Raw genomic sequence first — 20,573 nt, forward strand, 5'->3', positions numbered from 1 at the left:
TATCGACAGTGGAATGTGAAAACAACCCCAGCCTGGTAGAAGTTTGCATTGTCTTCCATTCTGTGTAGTATTTAAAATATTATTGCTTGTTTTAAATGTGTAACAGTCCTTTGATTAAAGTTTAATGAAATTTTGAGCAACCAAACTTTCTTTGGGACTGGCATTGTGACACAGCACATTAAGCTGCCAACATCCCATATCAGAGTGTGGGTTCAAGTCTTGGCTGCTCTACTTCCAGCCCAACTCCCTGCTGATGTACCTGGGAAGGCAGTGGAAGATGGCCCCTGTCACCCATGTGGGAGATCTGGATTTGGGTAGTGAACCAAAGGATGGAAGATCTCCCTCCCCTTCTCATCCTCCGCCTTTCCATAACTGCCTTTCAAATTAATTCATCTCTCTCTCTCTCTCTCTCTCTTTTTTTTTTTTTTTTTTATAAAACCTTTCTTTATGGTTCTCATTCTAATCCATGGTAATCCTTTCACTTTGACTGTTCTCGGCACCTGGACATAATTGGTGATTGTTCATCTTTGCTTCATAATACCTCTCTGCATTTGTCACATGAGCATGATTTAAGAGTGTACTGCATGTTCAGACAGAAAGACATGCCCTGCTGCCTGTCCAGCCACACGGAATGTCTAACGATCAGCGAATGAGTATGGATTGTTCTATTCTTGACCTGAGCTTTCTTCAGTTGAGAGAGTAAATGGGTAATGGGAGGCTGCTAGCCTACTTCCAAAGGTAAATTTTATCCTGTTTCCCCAGACCTGTCTTGTGGGAGCATAGCAGGTATTTGAGGAGTGATAGCCGCTAATTGACCCAAGTTGACGATGGTCGTTTTTTGGCTGGGGGTGGGCATCTTCAAGAATGGAAAAGGAATGCAGTGTGGAACACCCAAGTCTGCAATTTTGAACCTAACTTCTATTAGACTGATTTAATTCCTTCAGTTTGGAATGTGTGTTAATTAACAAATGCGTTAATAAGCAAGAGATACTTCTAAAACATGGTTAAGGGTATAGAGGTTATGAAAACTGTTTATGTGTGTGCTGTTGTGAATAGTGTACTTTACAGATCTAATCATGGTCCATGGTGTTTAATCTATTTTAGAAACTGGATGGCTTCTACAGGGAGCCAGGCCTCTGATATAGACGAGATTTTTGGATTCTTCAGTGATGGCGCACCCCCCTCCAAAAAGCCCAGGTAAACAAGAGAAGGGAATGAGAGCAACAGAGTAAATTATCATTAGTGGGAGATTTAAAAATAATGATGATGAACTCACTCTCTATTCCACTTGTTTTTGCTCATGTCCATTTTCTGTCAAGGTAATACATGTATGCAGTTTTAAAGGCAGTACTCCCCCTCCTCCCTTACAATTTTTTTTTTATCTATTTCTTCTGATAGTTATGTCTGTGTTTTTAAATGCTATATGTATGTGTGTACCTATTTTATTTTGGTTTTACTTATTTTCAGATAATGACAGATGAAGATAGATTATGTTTGCTCTCATGGTTCCTCCCCCTATTCTGCCACCCCACACACCCTTCTCCACATACCCTCACAGTATGGTTATGTCAGCTTTCAATATTTGCATTATAGTGACTAAAAATAATAGTCATAGGTGAGGCTAATAATGCATTATGATCGTATTTTCTTGCCCACTTGTTTCTCTCGATTAAAGATTGCCTAATTTATTTGGTTGTGGTATACCTTTCTGTTTACCCTGAGACACTGAAAGAGAGTGAGTGTGTGTCTGCTGAAAGCTGGGTAACTGGCTAGATGAGTTTGTTTCCTGGACTCACCCCTCTTTCCCATAGTTCCCAGACCTGCTGCAGCACTCATGGGGGCTGTTTCCCTTTTCCAGCACCCCGAGAATTCCCCATCCCACGCCCCTCTGTTGGCTGCTCTGTTTCCCGGGCCTCATGTCTTAGGTCTTTGATGCTCTTCATGATGCTGAAGCATATCCTTGTGTAACTTCCTCAGTAAAGTTCCACAGGAGAAAAAAAATTTTGAGGATGTTTGAAAATGTCTTTATCATATGCTTTACATTTATTTCATGGTTTGAGCATAGAATTTTAGGTAGGAAATTTTCTTTCTTAAAAATTTATTTTATTTATTGAAAAACCGAGTTACAGAGAAAGAGAGAGAGAGCACTCTCCCATCAGTTGGTTCACTCCCCCAGTAGCTGTAAGGGCCAGGACGAAGCCAGGAGCCGAGAGCTTCCTCTGGGTCTCCCACATGGGTGCAGGGTCAAAAGTATTTGGGCCATCCTCTGCTATTTTCCCTGGCGCATCAGCAAGGAGCTGTATCTGAAGTGGAGATCTACAACATCATCCCCAGAACATATTTTTAGTGTTTTGTAGGTAGGATCCTTTCTCTACTAACATCTAGGTGTTCCAACCAAAGTAGCCACTCTGTTCTGATTCCCAGAACTTTGACCTCTGAATCCTGGAGCTTGTAAGTATCATGATTTCACTCTCTGTACCTGGAATTTCATAGTGATATATCCTAATACAACTCTAGACACTAGTTGTCTTTCTGAAGCTGGCTGCTGTTAACTTCATTGAGAGAAGCTGTCTTGTATGACGTTGCCTTTGTAGAACTCTTTTTCTTCAGATATTGGACCTTCTGGATTAAATGTCGAGCTTCCTTCTATTTTAAGTCTGTGTGAGGAGGATATCATTGTTTGCTTTTAAATTTTTCTTCTCTTTATTCTCTTTTCTATGTTGTCTCTCTCTCTCTCTTTTTTAGATTTATTTATTTATTTGAAAGGCAGAGTTACAGAGAGGCAGAGGCAGAGAGAGAGAGAGAGAAGTCTTCCATCTGCTGGTTCACTCCCCAAGTGGCTACAGCAGCCAGAGCTGTGTCAATCCGAAGCCAGGAGCCAGAAGCTTCTTTTGGATCTCCCACATGAGTGCAGGGGCCCAAGGACTTGGCCCATCTTCTACTGCTTTCCCAAGCCATAGCAGAGAGCTGGATCGGAAGTGGAACAGCTGGGTCTTGAACCAGTGCCCATATAGGATGCCGGCACTGCAGGCGGTGGCTTAACCCACTATGCCTCAGCAGCGGCCCCCCTATATCTTCTTTTTTCCTCCAAATTCCTCTCTGCCTGCTAGTATAATTCTGGTGTCAGGGGCTTTCTTCAAAATGCATGGTGACCCTCCTAGTCTGCTCATATGGCAAAAGCACTGAAGAGGCCCTTGGAGAATCTGTGTGTGCATCAGGGCCCGGGTTGCTGATGAGCCTTCCAGTGGGTGTCAGGCACGGCCCTGGCTCTGCAGCCGAGGGACTCCCACCTGGCAGAAGCTGTGGGTCTTTTTCTCAAGGCACAATCCTCTATCTCCTGACTTGATGGAGGGTGAAGATGCAGCAGATGTAAGGTTGATTGCTAGTGTCTGGGAGCCTTCCCCTGGGGACAAGGGGCTGGGAGATGTCTAATATGAGACTGCTTAAAAAAGCTAGTGAAGGCCGGCACCACGGCTCACTAGGCTAATCCTCCGCCTTGCGGCGCCGGCACACCGGGTTCTAGTCCTGGTCGGGGTGCCAGATTCTGTCCCGGTTGCCCCTCTTCCAGGCCAGCCCTCTGCTGTGGCCCGGGAGTGCAGTGGAGGATGGCCCAAGTGCTTGGGCCCTGCACCCCATGGGAGACCAGGATAAGCACCTGTCTCCTGCCATCGGATCAGCGCGGTGCGCCGGCCGTGGCAGCCATTGGAGGGTGAACCAACGGCAAAGGAAGACCTTTCTCTCTGTCTCTCTCTCTCACTGTCCACTCTGCCTGTCAAAAAAAAAAAAAAAAAAAAAAAAAAAACAAAACTAGTGAAGGGGCCAATGTTGTTATGCATTTGACTAAGTCCCTGCTTTCAAGAGCAGCATCCCACACTGGAGCACTGGTTCAAGTCGTTGCCCTGCTTCCAGTCCAGCTCCCTGCTAATGCACCTAGGAATGCAGTAGGTGAAGGCCCAAGTACTTGGGCCCCCTACTACCATTATTAGATATCTGGATGGAGTCCCTGGCTCCTGGCTTCAGCCTGGACCAGATCTGGCTGTTGTGGCCATTTGAGAAGTGAACCAGCAGATGAGGAAATCTCTCTCTCTTTTAAGATTTATTTATTTGAAAGGTGAAGTTACAGGGAGGGAGAGACAGAGTTAGAAAGAGAAAAGCCTTCCATCCACTGGTTCACTCCCCAAATGGCCACAACAGCCAGGGCTGGGCCAGGCTGAAGCCAGGAGCCTGGAGCTTCATCCAAAGACCTTTTTCTTTCTCTCTTTCTGACTTTGCCTTTCAAATGAATGAATAAATATATTTTTTAAAATATTAGTGGAAAATGGAATTAAAAGATAGTGCAGGGGCCAGCGCTGTGTCATAGTAGGTAAAGCATCTGTCTGCAGTGCCGGCATCCCATACGGGCACCAATTCGAGTTCTGGCTGCTCCACTTCTGATCCAGCTCTTTTCTATGGCCTGGGAAAGCAGTAAAAGATGGTCCAAGTGCTTGGGCCTCTGCACCCTCGTGGGAGACCCGGAAGAAGCCTCTGGCTCCTGGCCTTGGATCAGCGCAGCTCCGGCCGTTGCAGCTATCTGGAGAGTAAACAAGTGGATGGAAGATCTCTCTTTCTCTCTGCCTCTGCCTCTCTGTAACTCTGCCTTTCTAAATAAATATTTTTTAAAAAAAGATAGTGCATATTTCTATGACCTTTTTTACAACCTCTTGTATTTTGTACTCAGGCTTTTCCTTGATCTCCAGCTGTGCGGTGTTCTCAAATCCAGAGTCCTCTTGGCACAGCCTCCCCAGAAGGCAAGCCCCAAGTCTTAGCCGTGTAATTGCCTCTGATCCAGGTGCTCCTCTTTTCTCAGATGTCCCTAAACGTGTCCCAGGTTCTAGAAAGAGAATCGGCCTTCACAAATTCCAGGATTTTGTCGCCCTCTGATTTCTTGTTGTTTTCTGTAGCCTTATTCTACTTTTTATGCACTTTTATCCTCAAAGCACTGACAGTTGTTCAGTCACTTTAAGGAGGACCAGAAATAATACAAAACTGTTAAATTGGAAGTCTTCATTAGGAAAAATTATAGCTCAGATGTGTATGTGTGTGGTGAAAAAAAAAAAATTGAAGCCACGCAGCAGTATAAAGTGAGAGTCCTTTTCCCCTGCAAGCCCCCGTTAGCCGCCTTTGACGGTCCTCGTGACTCCTTGGTGTGTACCTGTATTGCTGTGTGCTTCAGTATCGTGGTTCTTCTACACCGAAACTCATTTTTCATCCTTTGCTTCTAGGGTCTTTTCTCAGTCTTCTCCAGAAGACTGAACTTCGCAGTACATCGCTGGGACCTGCCATAAGGGCTGGTGCCTGCAGGTTTTTCATATTTGTTGAGGGACTGAATGCAGGAGCCGGGGATACAGAAGGCAGTTCTAGACATAATTTCCCCAAAATTCAATTCCCCAAGCCTTAAAAATACTATTCCTTTCTTGTGTGTGCCAAAATGCTGATCCTATTTCTGTTCATTTTATTATTTGGACAAAAGACAGTTTTGGGGTGGAAAAGGCATGCCATCAACAATTATTAAAGTGAAGGAATATTTCAAATAGGGATTTTAACACATTCTTTCAGAGTGAAAGGTGGTGGTGGGGGAACAAAACCAAACACTTGTACCCGTGCTTGCTCACGTATGAGCCTCAGAGCAGAAACCTATCTGTGCCTAACGTGGAGAGAAAGGACGTGTCCAGCTTTCTGTCACGCTTATTGAATAGCTCTGTACTTTGTTTATTTGGGTATGTGAGGCATATGAAGTACATAAATTCTGCTAACTGCTTTTCTTTTCTTTTCTTTTCTTTTCTTTTCTTTCTTTTTTTTTTTTTTTGCCTGAGAATATTAAGAACAAAACCAAGGCTAGATTTGTCCTCATTTTTTATTTTTACTGTCTCATGCTCAGTTTTATCTTAATGTTAATAAAATTTGCAGTTAATTTTTTTCATCTGCTATTTTATATTTCTCAATAATAGGAGCTTAATTTGTATGGAGTTCTTTTCTGTCTTTCTGGAACACAAATCAAACATGTTCTTTTGAAATTTAGTATTGCTGTAAAATGTAATTTAGTTAGCAGAGCTCAGCTGAACTGTGATATGCTCATATTTGGACTTTTTCCTAATGTTAGTGGGTTTTCTTAGGTTCACAAGTCTATAAAGAAGACTATATTATATACACACACATATATATTTTAAAGATTTATTTATTTGAAAGGCAGAGATACAGCGAGACAGAGAGACCTCCCATCTGCTGGTTCATTCCCCAAATGGCCACGATGGCTGGAGCTGGGCCAATCTGAGGCCAGGAACCAGGAGCTTCTTCTGGGTCTCCCTCATGTGTGCAGGGGCCCAAGCATTTGGGCCATCTTCTCCTGCTTTCCCTGGCCATAGCAGAGAGCTGGATGAGACGTGGAGGAGCCGGGACTTGAACTGGTGCCCGTATGGGATGCCGGCCCTGCAGGCTCGGCTATATCTGCTATACCACAGCACCCGTCCCAAAGACAACATATTTTTTTTAAGTTGCTGTTTAGGCTTCTTGAAATAGGTTTATAACTTTGCTTTTCAGCAAGCGCCAGCACAGTGTTCTGGCCTTTTTGATTAAGCTACTCAGGGGAGTGTCAGAAACTGGTAGCTGTCTTTGCAGCTGAAAAGTTCCCACTGACAACCTTGGTTTCTTCTGTCGCTGTGCCTCAGATCTATGGGATGTTCTGATCCTCTGGTTTCTGTTGCCTTTCAGGAAGCTGCTTCCAAGCCTAAAAACCAAGAAGCCCCGGGAGCTTGTGCTGGTGATTGGCACAGGCATCAGTGCTGCTGTTGCGCCTCAAGTTCCAGCCCTGAAATCCTGGAAGGGGCTGATTCAGGCCTTACTGGATGCTGCTATTGACTTTGACCTTCTAGAAGATGAGGAGAGCAAGAAGTTTCAGAAATGTCTCCACGAAGACAAGAACCTTGTCCATGTGGCACATGACCTCATCCAGAAACTCTCTCCTGTGAGTACCTTCTGTGGGCAGCGGAACTAGCCCCCAAAGCAGGACTGGTATGTTGGGTGTTATAGGGGATAGTCACCTGTAGCCTCTCAATTTGCATAACACTTGTGCTTCTGCAAAATGTCTGTGGGCTCACTTTCAGGTAATTGTCTTGACCCCGTTTCACAGAGTGTGCGTTGGGAAAGTTACGATGTTGAGGCCTTCATATGTACAAAAGTGAGGCAACTGTCCCATTAGCACTGTGTTTTCAATTTAGTCTCCACACTCATTGCTGTAAAAGCTGTATTCCTGTCACCTGTGCCATTTAGGGAACCTCAGGAAGACTGGATATAATCATTATCATTTTTTGGGTGAGCCAAAACCAGTTCTTAATGTTCTTTTTAGAGGTAATAACTTACAAATCTCTTTAAAATCAGGATTGGCCTAAGATATATTTGGAATTTGGAAATAATAATACCAAAGCATATCTTGAATTTTATAAAGTCAGGTGCACCTTCAAAAAAAAAACTTCTTAAAAAGTCAGTGATGGTTTTCCCTCAGTACCTTAAAGCTATAGGAAGAAGTGCCAGCAAGAGCCTAAAAGATGGCATTAAAAAGGAAATTCCTGTTGATTCATGTCTCATTGCAGAGCCTTGTAGTTTTTTTTGTGTGTGTTTTTTTTAATATTTTACCTTTAAAAAAATACTTATTTGAAAGGCAGAGAGAGAGAGAGAGAGAGAAAAAAATCCTGCATCTGCTGGTTCATGCCTTCAACAGCCAAGGACAAGGCCAAGGTGAAGCGAGAAGCATGTGTGTACAATGAGAGTTTTCTCACACGGGAAGCAGGGACTTGAACCATTACCTGCTGCCTCCCCAGGTTCTCGTTAGCAGGAAGTTGGAATTGGAAACAAAGCTAAGACCTGAACCTAGGTGCTCTGATATGGGATGTGGTGTCTTAACCACTACACCAATGCCCGTCACAGAACTTGTGGTTTTTTACATTCTCTTTTCACTTTCTTGTTCTTGATTGGCATAAAATTGTTACCTAGAACCGTATAAATAATAACTAATGGGCTTTAAAGAAATCATGAGATCTCTACTTCATACCATTTAAAAAAATTAAAATTGAAATATTAGAGCTAAAATCAAAGAACTCTTAAAATAATAGGTTTCAGGACTGGCGTTGTGGCACAGCTGGTTAAGCTGCGGCCTGCAATACTGCATCCCATATGAACACCAGTTCAAGTCCCAGCTGCTCCACTTCCAATCCAGCTGCCTGCTAATGCACCTGGGAAAGCAGTGCAAGATGGCTCAGTGTTTGGGCCCCTTCTACCCATGTGGCAGACCTGGATGGAATTCCTGGCTCCTGGCTTCAGCCTGGCCTGATCCCAGCTGTTGTGGGCATTTGGGAAGTGAACTGGCACAGTGGAATACTGTGTCTCTCTGTCTTTGAAATAAATAAACCTTGGGAAAAAAACCATCAAATTATAATAGAAGACTACCTCAGTGTGATAAAGAACTCAGAGGTAACGTTAGTGGCAACACATCTTAGTGTTCCCTGTATATCAGGAACAAGACAAGGCTGTGTGCGCTCTTCAGTTCTGACATGGTACCACACTATGTTGATATGCAAACTTTGATAACCTAAAGAAATAGAAACTAAAAGATATTTAGACAAAACAAGTGACTTAGAGAGTTTTAGCCAGGGCAGTTAGGCAAGAAAAATTATAAGAGGCATCCATATTGGAAAAGAAGACATAAACTGCACAAAGAACCCAAAATAACCAAAGCGATCTTGAAAAAGCTAAGCAGGAGGAGTCACACACATCATAATTTCAAAACTCACTACAGAGCAACAATAATCGAAAATAGCACAACAAAGCATTCTTAGATAAGATACAAGAAACCCAAGGAACAAAGTAAAAATAGGTAACTAGGATATTATCAGAATCTGAAACTTTGATGCTTTAATTGTTGTCAAGAAGGTGGCCACAGAATTACAAAAGTATTTCCAGGTTGTAGATCTGATAAAGATTTAGACCCACAATATGTAGAAGCTGTTAGGACTCAATAATAATAAAGAAGCAGTCCAGTTAAAACTTGAGCAAACAATCTGGAAGAGAGATACGCACGTGGTCAATAGGAACACAAAAAGATGCTTGTGGTTAGTCAATAAGAAAGTGCTCATCAAAACCCCATGAGATGCATCCACTAAGAATAGTCAGCTGTAGTCAGAGAGTCACTTACCCTGTGTTGCCAGGGATGTGGAAAATGGGGAACCCTCCTAAGAGCATGGGACTGTGAAATGGTGGAGGTGCAGGGGGCCGCTCAGATGGTTGTGTATAGTTCCCTTAAATGCACCAGGACAGGGCCTATTCCCTAGCTTTCCTGCATCTGGTTTTCCACCTGTAAAACTGGGATGTTCCCTCCAGGGGTTTTGTGAAGAATCAGTGATATATAGTATTTGGCACATCATAAATGCACCAAAAATGTTCATAATCTTGGCAAAAAAGAGGGCATGTGTGTGTTGTTTTTACTCTGTCTGGAACTAGAAAAATAAGAGAAGTTTGAAGGGAATGAAACAGCAAACAGATCGAATTTCCTGTTTTGAGTGAGGGGGGAAAGGTCCTTACAAGTTGTGGGAGTTTGGCATTTCCTTTTGACTGTTGAACCCCCTGTTTGTGTTTTCATTCCTTTGTCTTTTCTTATAAGAAGCTACTGGTGGGAAATTTAGTTATAGAGCCACATGCTTTAAGAGTGGAAAAACTCTCAAATCTGAGTGCAGCTACAAAAGGCTGTTTCCTTCCTCTCTATGTTGATATGCAAGGTTTGATAACCTGAAGAAATAGAAACTAAAAGATAGTTAGCCAAAATAAGTGACTTAGAGAGTTTATTCCTTGGTTCTAACCTTTTATGTTTCTTTTCTTAGAAGCAAGCAAATATATTCCATACCGTGATTACCTGATTATTTGCCTTTTTGTCTGTGTGCATAATAATTAAACTGGTGTTGGAATACAAGGGGACTTCAAAATGTTTATGGAAAAATGAAAAATTAAAACTTATTTCTAATGTAAACCCCGTCAAGTTCAGGGCACTTTTGTCAGCTGTGATACCAGCCATTTAGTCCATCCCCAAAGAACGGAGGATCCTGGGAATTTAACGATCACAGTGCCATCTTTTTTACATTATTTTTTTTTAAAGATTTATTTATTTATTTGAAAGAGTTACACAGAGAAAGGAGAGGCAGAGAGAGAGAGAGAGGTCTTCATCCGATGGTTCACTCCCCAATTGGCTGCAACAGCTGGAGCTGCGCCGATCTGAAGCCAGGAGCCAGGAGCTTCCTCTGGGTCTCCCACGCAGGTGCAGGGGCCCAAGGAGTTGGACCATCTTCTATTGCTTTCCCAGGCCACAGCAGGGAGCTGGATTGGGATTGGAGCAGCCAGGACTCGAACTGGCGCCCATGTGGGATGCCGGCACTACAGGCCGGGGTGTTAACCCACTGCGCCACAGCACCAGCCCCTTTTTTACATTATTAATTGGGAGAAGAAAAAAAAAAGATGTCCTTTAAGTTTTTGATTTTGTTTTTTAAGATTAACAGACAAAAAGAAATGAGAAGAAGCTAAAAGAAGACTTTAAGTAACACTGCCCTTATTTGGAGAAGCTTTCCCAGGCATTTTCTGCTAAACTTTCTATTGACTTTCCTAAAACAGTGTCATAATAAGCAAATGTTACTGTCCTTTGGTCCTCCATAAAGTCAGTAATTGAAAACTATTACCATGTCATATGCTCATGATTGGTCTGTTTCTGCTTTGACCAGACTACTTCCACTTCTGGGTAGCCGTTGCTTTGTTATCAGAATCACACTGGTAAAGCCATGGTTCCTGTCCTCTTCCAGTTTTTTGAAGCACTGTACTTCAGGATCTTGTGTAGCATTTCCATTGAGGGACTGGTGTTGACACAGCAGGTTAAGCCACCACTTGTGATGCCAGCATCCCATTTTGGAGCACTGATTTGAGTCCCAGCAGCTCCGCTTGCAGTCCAGTTCGCTGATAGTGTGCCTGGGAAAACAGTGGAAGATGGCCCATGTGGGAGACCCAGATGGAGTTCCGGGTTCCTGGCTTCAGCCTGGACCAACTCTGGCTGTTGGCAGCCATTTAGGGACTAAGCCAGCAGGTGGAAGATGTCTCTCTGTCTTTACCTCTCTCTCTCTCTCTGTCACTCTGCCTTTCAAATAAAATCTTTTTAAAAAATGAAGCTGATGCAGTTGCATCCGTTTTGGCACCCATTGAGCAGAAAATTTGCTCAGCTTCAGTTTTTCAGTCCATATTGTGTAAACTGAACCAATTTCAACGTCTGGTGTCGGCTACTGTGTTGCTGCTGTTAATCATCTATCCTCTTCAATCAGGGCATAGACAAGACATTGTTTTTTTTCTTTGCTGACAAATTAATGTGTGTGGTCTGCCAGTGTGTTTCATCTTCAGTGTTGTCTTGCCCGTACTTCACACAAGTTACCCATTTGTAAACTGCTGGTTTCTCAGGAACATTGTCCCCATAAATTTTGCATGAAGCATCAGTGACTTGACTGCTCTTCCTTCCAGGTCAACATACATTTGCTGTTTCTTCTTGCCTCAGTGCTAGCCGAATTCATGTTTGGAATGTTCGGGGCTCTTTTCAAACTGATGTCTTAGTGCCTCACACTAAATTCTGTTCTGTTCAGATATGTTATAACTGGTGTTTTTTGTTTGTTTTTGTTTTTTCGTTTTGGTGCAGTAGTTTCTCACAGCACACATTTCCATGAACTTTCTGAAAGCTGCTTGTGTAGGGGCATTTGACAGCCACACACTCCTCTGTATGGTAATTGTCTTGTTTCCAGGCTTCTGCTGCTTTGGAATGGAGCAGTGATAACGTTGTATATGTTATTTCATTTGTTTTCACTTAAATCCCTGGGTCTCTTTCCAGAAATGGGATTGCTAGATCGTAGCAAGGGATTGTAATTTTATTAGACATTAAAAGGGCATCATATTTTTTAAAACAAATCTGGAAAAATGCCTGGTTTCGTATAATTGACTCTTGCTTGTAGTGAAACTTAGCACTAACTAGAGTTACAAATTCCTCACTGTTTGTTTCTGACCAGATGTTCATCTGACTACATTGTGTTACAGGCCCTCATTGGTAGCCTATGCCCTCTTAGTATGTAGTCTGATTATTTATGCCATTATGTAATGAGAATGGAAAATGTGTGTCTTAATCACATAAGTTATTGGATGATCTGTCATGGAGAAAGAAGCTCTATACCCACCAGCAGTGGTGCTTAGCAAGAGGTCTGTCTTCCAACCACGGGTACAGCATGGAGGAGGGATCCCAGAGCCCTGCTCCACAGGGTGGAAGCTCTCTCTGCTCTGTGCTCTGAAGATTCCTTTATGACATAGTTACCTTTTACTTGATTAGTATGATTAAAGAGTTGGTGATTTTATAAAATACCTTGACAAATCAGGGAAAGAGTGTAGCAGATTGAACTGTGTTTTCTGAATCTGCTTAGATGATTCCATGGAAACAGATCTTCTGAGCTTTGCACTATTACAGAGACACACTACGCAACTGGGGAGGGAGGGGACCACTTTGAGGGAAAGCAGAAGGAGCTAGATATCTATTCCCTGACAGCTGAGTTCAGTCATTTGTAGATTCAGTGGGAAACACTGGGCCTATAGTCACTGACTCTTGCTTTCCTTCTGTCTAATCAGGGGTAGACTGGGAATCAGGTCCCTGTTATAGTACATTGCATGGTTACTTTCCCATTTCAGAGTCACTTTGTGCTCTACGTTATAAAACCAGCTTTCCAGCTGAGGTTGGTGTAATTACTCCTCAGGGATTCAGTCATGTCATTTAACAACAGGGACCCAGGCTAAGAAATGTGTCACCAGGCAGTTTTGTCGTCGTGTGAATATCGTGGAGGGAGCATACACACATCTTAGGAGACCACTGTATATGTGTGGGCTGCATCCATCAAAGCAGTTAGCGCCACATGACTGTGCTCATGTGTGTGAGAATGAATCTGGAAGAGCAGTTACTTAAATATTGACTGAATGTCAAGAAATGGGAAATCTCCCTAGAATGATTAGTGTTTGGTATTTTAACAATTGCAAAATGCAAATTCTCGATTATAAAGCTTGCTACATTTTTTATAATGACTTATGTGTGTGTAGTATTCTTCATAGCAAATCTGTGAACAGATGGCTGAATTGTGCTAGAGAAAAAGGAAGTGGGAAGAAGGTGAATGTTTTTTTCCCTAAGTCCATGAGCAGTTGTATAAAATGCCTAGGATTAGAAAAAAGACACTCGACCACATTCAGATCTTTTAGTGGTTATTCCATAGATGAGGGAGGTGTAATGAGAACTGTGGCCTCCTTTTCTGAGGCCTAGCTAGGGTTCATGGTGTTGTGTTTTCTCTCCTGAACCTCCTTTTGTCCCGGTGGTAAAGTGTAAACGAGCTGTGCCTATTCAGAGAGCTGTGGTTGTGTGCCTGCCACAGAGGTGATGCTTTTGACCGTTGTGGTAGACTAGGCATTGTGCTGAGCCCTTGGGCATGTGTCTCCCACTTTTCCTCATTACAGCCCCATTAGAGAATATTTTAGCCCTGTCTTAAGTACAGTGTATGTTTCAATAATTTATTACTCCAGTGAAAACAAATGGACTGCCCAGACACCTTGGATTAATTTTCCTCTTTCCATTCCTTCTGCAGCGTACCAGTAATGTTAGATCTACATTCTTCAAGGACTGTTTATATGAAGTATTTGATGACCTGGAGTCGAAGATGGAAGATTCTGGAAAGCAGCTACTTCAGTCAGTTCTGCACCTGATGGAAAATGGAGCCCTGGTGTTAACTACAAATTTTGATAACCTTCTGGAACTGTATGCAGCAGATCAGGGAAAACAGCTTGAATCCCTCGACCTTACTGATGAGAAAAAGGTAAAACGTAAAGCATTAGTCTCTTCAGGCTGCTGGTCTGTGTCTTCGTTAGGAGAGCTGTTTCCTACTTGGTCTGTTAGTAATTATGGACCACTAGAAAAATTGGATTTTGAGGTTTTTTTAAAGTATCACTATGAGCTTTGACAGTTTTACCCAGTTTTAAGGCAGTCATTTGAACTGGAAGGCATCCAGCACGTCTTAGTATTAGATGCTGAAATATTCATGCAGAGTTCTCTCCCAGGATACACTGTCTGGTGTCTATTGGACATGGAGGAAAACTGCTTTAGAGGAGGCACTTCGCTAGGAGGAGAGATTAATATGCTGCAGACTTTCTTTCTTTTCCACATAGCCCCTACTATACGTAAGCCATCTGTCATAATATTGAGTTAAATATGTCAGTCTGACTATCTGAGAGGAGGCCTCAAGGCCTCATTTATCCTGCTCCTTGTAATTTTCATTCGTTCTCCTCAGGAACCTACCTCTGTGTCCCACTTAGAGCCCAGCTGAGCCGAGCTTGAATGGCTGAGTGATTGGCCCACAGGCATGCACTGCTGGGCTTGCCTCTGCCAGGTGTGGGGGGTGGTGGTGGTGGCGGTGGCAGCACTGTAATACCACTCTTGTTTTTGCTGACCTCGGAACGGATTTTAAAAGGGGATGGAAGGGCCGTTGCCGCGGCTCACTAGGCTAATCCTCCGCCTGTGGTGCCGGCACCCCGGGTTCTAGTCCCGGTTGGGGCACCAGGTTCTATTCCCGGTTGCTCCTCTTCCAGTCCAGCTCTCTGCTGTGGCCCAGGAGTGCAGTGGAGGATGGCCCAAGTGCTTGGGCCCTGCACCTGCATGGGAGACCAGGAGGAGGCACCTGGCTTCTGGCTTTAGATCGGTGCTGCGCGCCGGCCACAGCAGCCATTTGGGGGGTGAACCAACGGAAGGAAGACCTTTCTCTCTGTCTCTCTCTCTCTCACTGTCTAACTCTGCCTGTAAAAAAAAAAAAAAAAAAAAAAAAAAAAAAAAAAAGGGTGGGAGTGGGGGGGATGGAAATGAGAGAAATTGTGCCACAAAGAATGGTTTTCTCTGGCAGGCAGATTGGAAGCCTTCTCCCTCGTGCTCTGTGTGGCCAGCAGCTTCTTCACCGATTCCTTTCAACCTGAGTGTTCCACCCTGTTTAAATTCCTTTGTTTGTTTCCTTTGTAGCACTAATTGTAACTTGTGGTTTTTACCCTGGCTATTTCTTCTGTTTGGTTTTGACTGTTTGCCCCACTGGAATAGCAGCTCCATTTGCACAGGTACTGTGTCAGCCTTCCCAACTCGGGTCTCAGATAGCATCTGGCACATAGTAGGTGCCAAGTAAATGTTTTTTTAATTAGTGACTGATCAAGTTAAATTTAAAGCTTGGTGGCTAAAACAGCTTCCATGCAGTTTCTGGTATAATCTCCAAAGATCATGATAAAGTGTTCATGGGCCTCAGAAGCCTCTAAGTTCCTTTTCAGACTAAGGATCTGTCAGTCTTGACATTTTCTTTGTATTTTTAGCTACAAAGGGGCAATTTTGGAGTCTAGTGGGGAAAGCCGTGCAGTGGTAGAAATGGTGTCTGGTAATACTCAAATTCTAAATGTCTGTCCTCCAGGCCATTTTTCCTAATCCATATCCCCATATCTCTCAAATGTGCTAATTGGAAAGACGAACCCCGCAGGCTGCAGGCGGCTGTTGTAATCACCATCCCAGTGATGCCTTCTCATAGGCAACGTTGTAGGTTCCTCGGAGAAGACCAAAGTGGTTTCTTCTGCCCCTCTCCTGTTGTTGTAGAGGAAACCACCCTAGAAGTTCCGTGACTTAGAACAGTGGACACACACATGCCTGGGGTACAGTGAATCAGCAAGGGGAGCTGGGCCCAGCTGCTCCTTGGGCACATCTTCTGCCGGTTCTGTAGCTCACTCAGGTGGCTGAACTCATCTGCTGGCCAGACTGGGGCCGGGTGGTGGGCGAGGTCTGTTTCCCTGTCAGCGGTTGGCTGGGTCATCTCTCTAGCAGGCTAGCCCAGGCTCTTCACAAGGCAGCTGGGTTCCAGAAGCAACAGACTCGTCAGACCAGCGTTTCCCAGGCTGCTGCTGAGTCATGTTTGTTGATGCCCCATTGGCTAATGTAAGCCTTGTGGCCAGCCTCAAGTCACCGTGACAAGGGCCCGGATTCAGGGAGGCTCGATTTCAGGGGGGCATCCCTGATACAGTCATGCACAGCTCCTGTGTGTTTCACCAGAGAAAGGGCCCCTGTTGTTTCTGTAAATTATGACAATAGAACTCTAATTTTTGGTTGTGACTTTTAAAGAGAAATCACCAGACTTGCTGTCAGCATTCCTGACGGTCATACCTGAAATGGAAACTTAGGCTGTGTCAGGGTTTGCATTCTTGTCCTGTGCTATGGAGCTGGAGAGTTAGGTCAGAAGTCTGGTCCTCAACACAGCTTCTTGCTCACTGTGACCTGAAGCGGGTGCTCTTGCTGTCAGCCAGGTAAGCTGTATGCGTGTCGTGCAGGTTCTGGAGTGGGCGCAGGAGAAGCGGAAGCTGAGCGTGTTACATATCCATGGGGTCTACACCAACCCCAGTGGCATTGTGCTTCATCCAGCTGGATATCAGAACGTGCTCAGGAACACTGAAGTTATGGTGAGTGCCGCTGTCCTCGGGTCTCGGGCTCCTGCCCAGGGAGCCCCACTAAGTGTGCACAGGGCTTAGAGGGGGATTGCCTTCTTCTCATTGGTCACCTGTGCTGCTTAGCCTGGGGTGTGCATCCTGCCCTAGGCCATGCTGCACCTGGCTGTAGGTGTCACCCACGGGGTCCTCATCTGTGCTTGGTTGCTGGTAAGCCGTGGACACTCTGCTGCTGGCAGCATCTTCGTATGCAAGGAATATGGTACTAGCCACCTCCTCTGTTTGGTTTATTAATATCCCTCTCTATGCCAAAAATAATTTAAGCAGCATTTGAAAGCATACACTGTAAACAGATTCTGTGTAAGTGGTCATGGGCTTATACTGACCACATTTATTCACACTAATTGGTCATTGGACAAAAATGGGATAAGATGGAAGTTTCCTCCTTTGTGAGAAACTTCCTTTGGGATGTCAGTTTTGGACTTGTTGACACATACATATTCCAGTCAGAAGCACTTCCTCACCAGTGAAATGTAGGAGGGTCCACAGGAGAACCTTGCATGCTGGCTGCTGTCAGGACTGGGTCCCAGATGATGATAGCATCTTGACGTGATGCAGCAGAAGAAAGGCCAAGAAAATGGGACGTTTCCTAAAGCGCCAGGGGCTTGCTCTTCCCCTCCATCCACTGTTACTGCATTCATCAGGTGACCACATGGACAAAATCCCTGCTACACACACACACACACACACCACCCATATGTGCGTGTTGATGTTCCAAGTTTCCAGACTTTGAGCAAATCTAATGATAGAATTACCTTCTGTGGTGATTCCTGGTTCAATTTGTAAGGCAAAAAAGTGGTGGTAGTGGAGCAGCTATTGTTCAGAAATTGAGTAGGAAGAACCTACTCAGTGCCTCCTGACCCCTGGGCACATAAATCTAAAACAGAAGCCTAATAGCCCAGCACCAACCCTGTAAAACCCTTATCAATGCCGGGGAAAGGCAGACTTATAGACCAGCTGCCATCAAGCTACAGTAATAAGAGGAGCTGAGACTCCTTCATGGAACATACCTGTGCCCTTGAAAATTGGCCATCACCGTCTGCTAGATATCACTGTGAACGTGCTATTTCTAACATGTGTTGTGTGGATGTTCATAGTGTCATTAATATGTTCTTTCTTTTCCTTCAAGAGAGAGATTCAGAAACTCTATGAAAACAAGTCGTTTCTTTTCCTGGGTTGTGGCTGGACTGTGGATGACACCACTTTCCAGGCGCTTTTCCTGGAGGCTGTCAAGCATAAATCTGACCTCGAACATTTCATGCTGGTTAGGAGAGGAGATGTTGACGAGTTCAAGAAGCTTCGAGAAAATATGCTGGATAAGGGGATTAAAGTCATCTCCTATGGAAATGACTATGCCGATCTTCCGGAATATTTCAGGCGACTGACGTGTGAGATCTCCACGAGGGGTAGATCAGGTAAGAGGCTTTTTTTTTTTTTTAAGATTTATTTGTTTATTTGAAAGAGTTACACAGAGAGAGGAGAGGCAGAGAGAGAGAGAGAGAGAGAGAGAGAGAGAGAGAGGTCTTCCATCCACTGGTTCACAACCCAGATGGCCGAAACAGCCGGAGCTGCGCCAATCCAAGCCAGGAGTCAGGAGCTTCTTCCTGGTCCCCCACGTGGGTGAAGGTACCCAAGCACTTGGGCCATCTTCTACTGCTTTCCCAGGCCATAGCAGAGAGCTGGATCGGAAGTGGAGCAGCCGGGTCTTGAACTGGCGCCCATATGGGATGCCAGTGCTTCAGGCCAGGGCATTAACCTCTTGCGCCCCAGCACCGGCCCCAGGTAAGAGGCATTTTAAGACGGAGGGGAAGACAGCTGTTCAGCTTTGTGTATGATGCATAAAAACATGACGAAGATGAGAAATGACATGCCTAGTCCTATCCGGCAGGAGGTCGCAGCCTTTGGCACTTTTTTGAGTGCCCTTTGGATAACAGGAAATTGGACAAAAGTACCCTCAGCATTCAGTACGAAAGCAAGGAGGGGCCGGCGCCGCGGCTCACTAGGCTAATCCTCCGCCTTGCGGCGCCGGCACACCGGGTTCTAGTCCCAGTCGGGGCGCCGGATTCTGTCCCGGTTGCCCCTCTTCCAGGCCAGCTCTCTGCTGTGGCCAGGGAGTGCAGTGGAGGATGGCCCAAGTGCTTGGGCCCTGCACCCCATGGGAGACCAGGAGAAGCACCTGGCTCCTGCCTTCGGATCAGCGTGATGTGCCGGCCGCAGCGCGCCAGCCCCGGCAGCCATTGGAGGGTGAACCAACGGCAAAAGGAAGACCTTTCTCTCTGTCTCTCTCTCTCACTATCCACTCTGCCTGTCAAAAAAAAAAAAGAAAAAAAAAAGAAACAGAAAGCAAGGAGAACGAAAGAAGTATCTTTGTAAGAGCTTCAGCCTCACTGTAAATGCAATTAGAATTATGACGAAGTACAGAAGATTGATCACTGCATTTTGACTAAGGCTGGGAGGAAACTTACTCGTGTAGTACATTGGTGGGGAGATAAACTTAGTGTAACTTTTATGAAGGCAAGTTTAGAATATGTGCCCAGAAATCCCATCAATGCAGTTGATGCTAGAGGACATTTCTCCTAAGGAGTAAGTATATAATTGCACAAGTATGTGTCCCTGAGAATGGAATCTGAGTTGTAAGTAATGGCAAAAATTGGAACAAACTTAAAATGTCCCAGTCCAGAGGGGATTTTTTAGAAACACTAAACTTAAGTATTGATGAAATATGATGAAGCCATAAAAGGGGAAATGCTTTCATTGTCATAAATAGGTCACAGACATAAGCAAAGGAAAAGTTGTAAGGGCCGGCATTGTGGCATAGGTGATACACTTAATTTTAACCAAAAGGCCAAGAAGTGATGGCATAACCAATAAAGCCACTGCCTGTGATGCCAACATCTCATATGGGCACTGGTTTGTGTCCTGGCTGCACCACTTCTGACCCAGCTCCCTGCTAATGTACCTGGGAAAGCAGTGGAGGTGGTCCAAGTGCTTGGGCCCCTGCACCCACGTGGGAGTCCCAGATGAAGCTCCTGGCTTCAGCCTGGCCCAGTGCTGGCTGTTTCGGCAATCTGGGGAGTGAAGCAGCAGATAGAAGACCTCACTCTCTCATTCTCTCACAGTAACTCTTTCAAAATAAATAAATAAGTAAATAAAATATTTTTAAAGAGAGAGTTGTAAATGCCATATGGTCAGTTCCATTCAAAGATAAGTTTGATTACAAAGGTTTTGAAATCCATGCATAGTTTTTTCATAATCCACATTTCCATGAACATTGTAGAAACCTTTTATATAAAACTGTAGCTATATTCTATTTGTGTGTATATGGAAAAATATCTGGAGTAATTTTTAACTTATGCACTATCTTTAAACAAAACAAATTTCTAAAATGTTATTTGGAAACCACTGAGGGTCGTATTAAAGTCAGAGGTGAGGGGTCACCACTTACTTGGGATTTTCTCTCCAGGCTCTAGCAATAAAGGGAAGAATTGTGATAAAGGTTTGGTTTGTTATGGACTGCAAGCAAAGTCTGTTAATAAGTGCTTCACTCCTAATCCAACAAACACATGTTGGGGGCCTGTTAACGTAGGGGTAACTGAAGAGATAGCTACCTTTTCCTAAATCTAATCCTTCCCAGGTTGCTTTTCTGCATCAGATGGCTTCAGGTAGAATTACCCTGTGATGGGGCCCGGCACCGTGGATCACTTGGTTAAACCCCCACCTGCGGTGCTGGTATCCCTTACAGGCACCGGGTTCTAGTCCTGGTTGCTCCTCTTCCAGTCCAGCTTTCTGCTGTGGCCCGGGAAGGCAGTGGAGGATTGCCCAAGTGATTGGGCCCCTGTACCTCCTTGGGAGACCAGGAAGAGGCACCTGGCTCCTGGCTTCGGATTGGCTCAGCGCCAGCCGTGGCGGCCATTTGGGGGATGAACCAA

General features: G+C 44.5%; 1 protein-coding gene across 10 annotated transcripts in view; it reads left to right on the forward strand.

Moving 5' to 3' along the window:
• The window catches only part of SIRAL1 (SIR2 antiphage like 1), a 51,568-nt gene that overhangs the window by 28,423 nt on the left and 2,572 nt on the right, over positions 1–20,573 (forward strand). For 8 of the 10 annotated variants that reach the window (XM_089335498.1, XM_008259450.5, XM_017342643.4 and 5 more), the window contains 5 exons: positions 1,105–1,197; positions 6,748–7,000; positions 13,716–13,943; positions 16,471–16,599; positions 17,774–18,059. In XM_089335498.1, the coding sequence (XP_089191624.1) occupies positions 1,112–1,197; positions 6,748–7,000; positions 13,716–13,943; positions 16,471–16,599; positions 17,774–18,059 (982 nt within the window). In that variant the 5' untranslated portion in view covers positions 1,105–1,111. The remainder of the gene's footprint in view (positions 1–1,104; positions 1,198–6,747; positions 7,001–13,715; positions 13,944–16,470; positions 16,600–17,773; positions 18,060–20,573) is intronic. The other 2 variants (XM_089335509.1, XM_089335512.1) reach the window with 1 other exon arrangement.

This window comes from Oryctolagus cuniculus, chromosome 1, assembly GCF_051225735.1.
Source record: "Oryctolagus cuniculus isolate XC-2025 breed Fujian yellow rabbit chromosome 1, ASM5122573v1, whole genome shotgun sequence".
In the NCBI taxonomy this organism is placed as follows: domain Eukaryota; kingdom Metazoa; phylum Chordata; class Mammalia; order Lagomorpha; family Leporidae; genus Oryctolagus; species Oryctolagus cuniculus.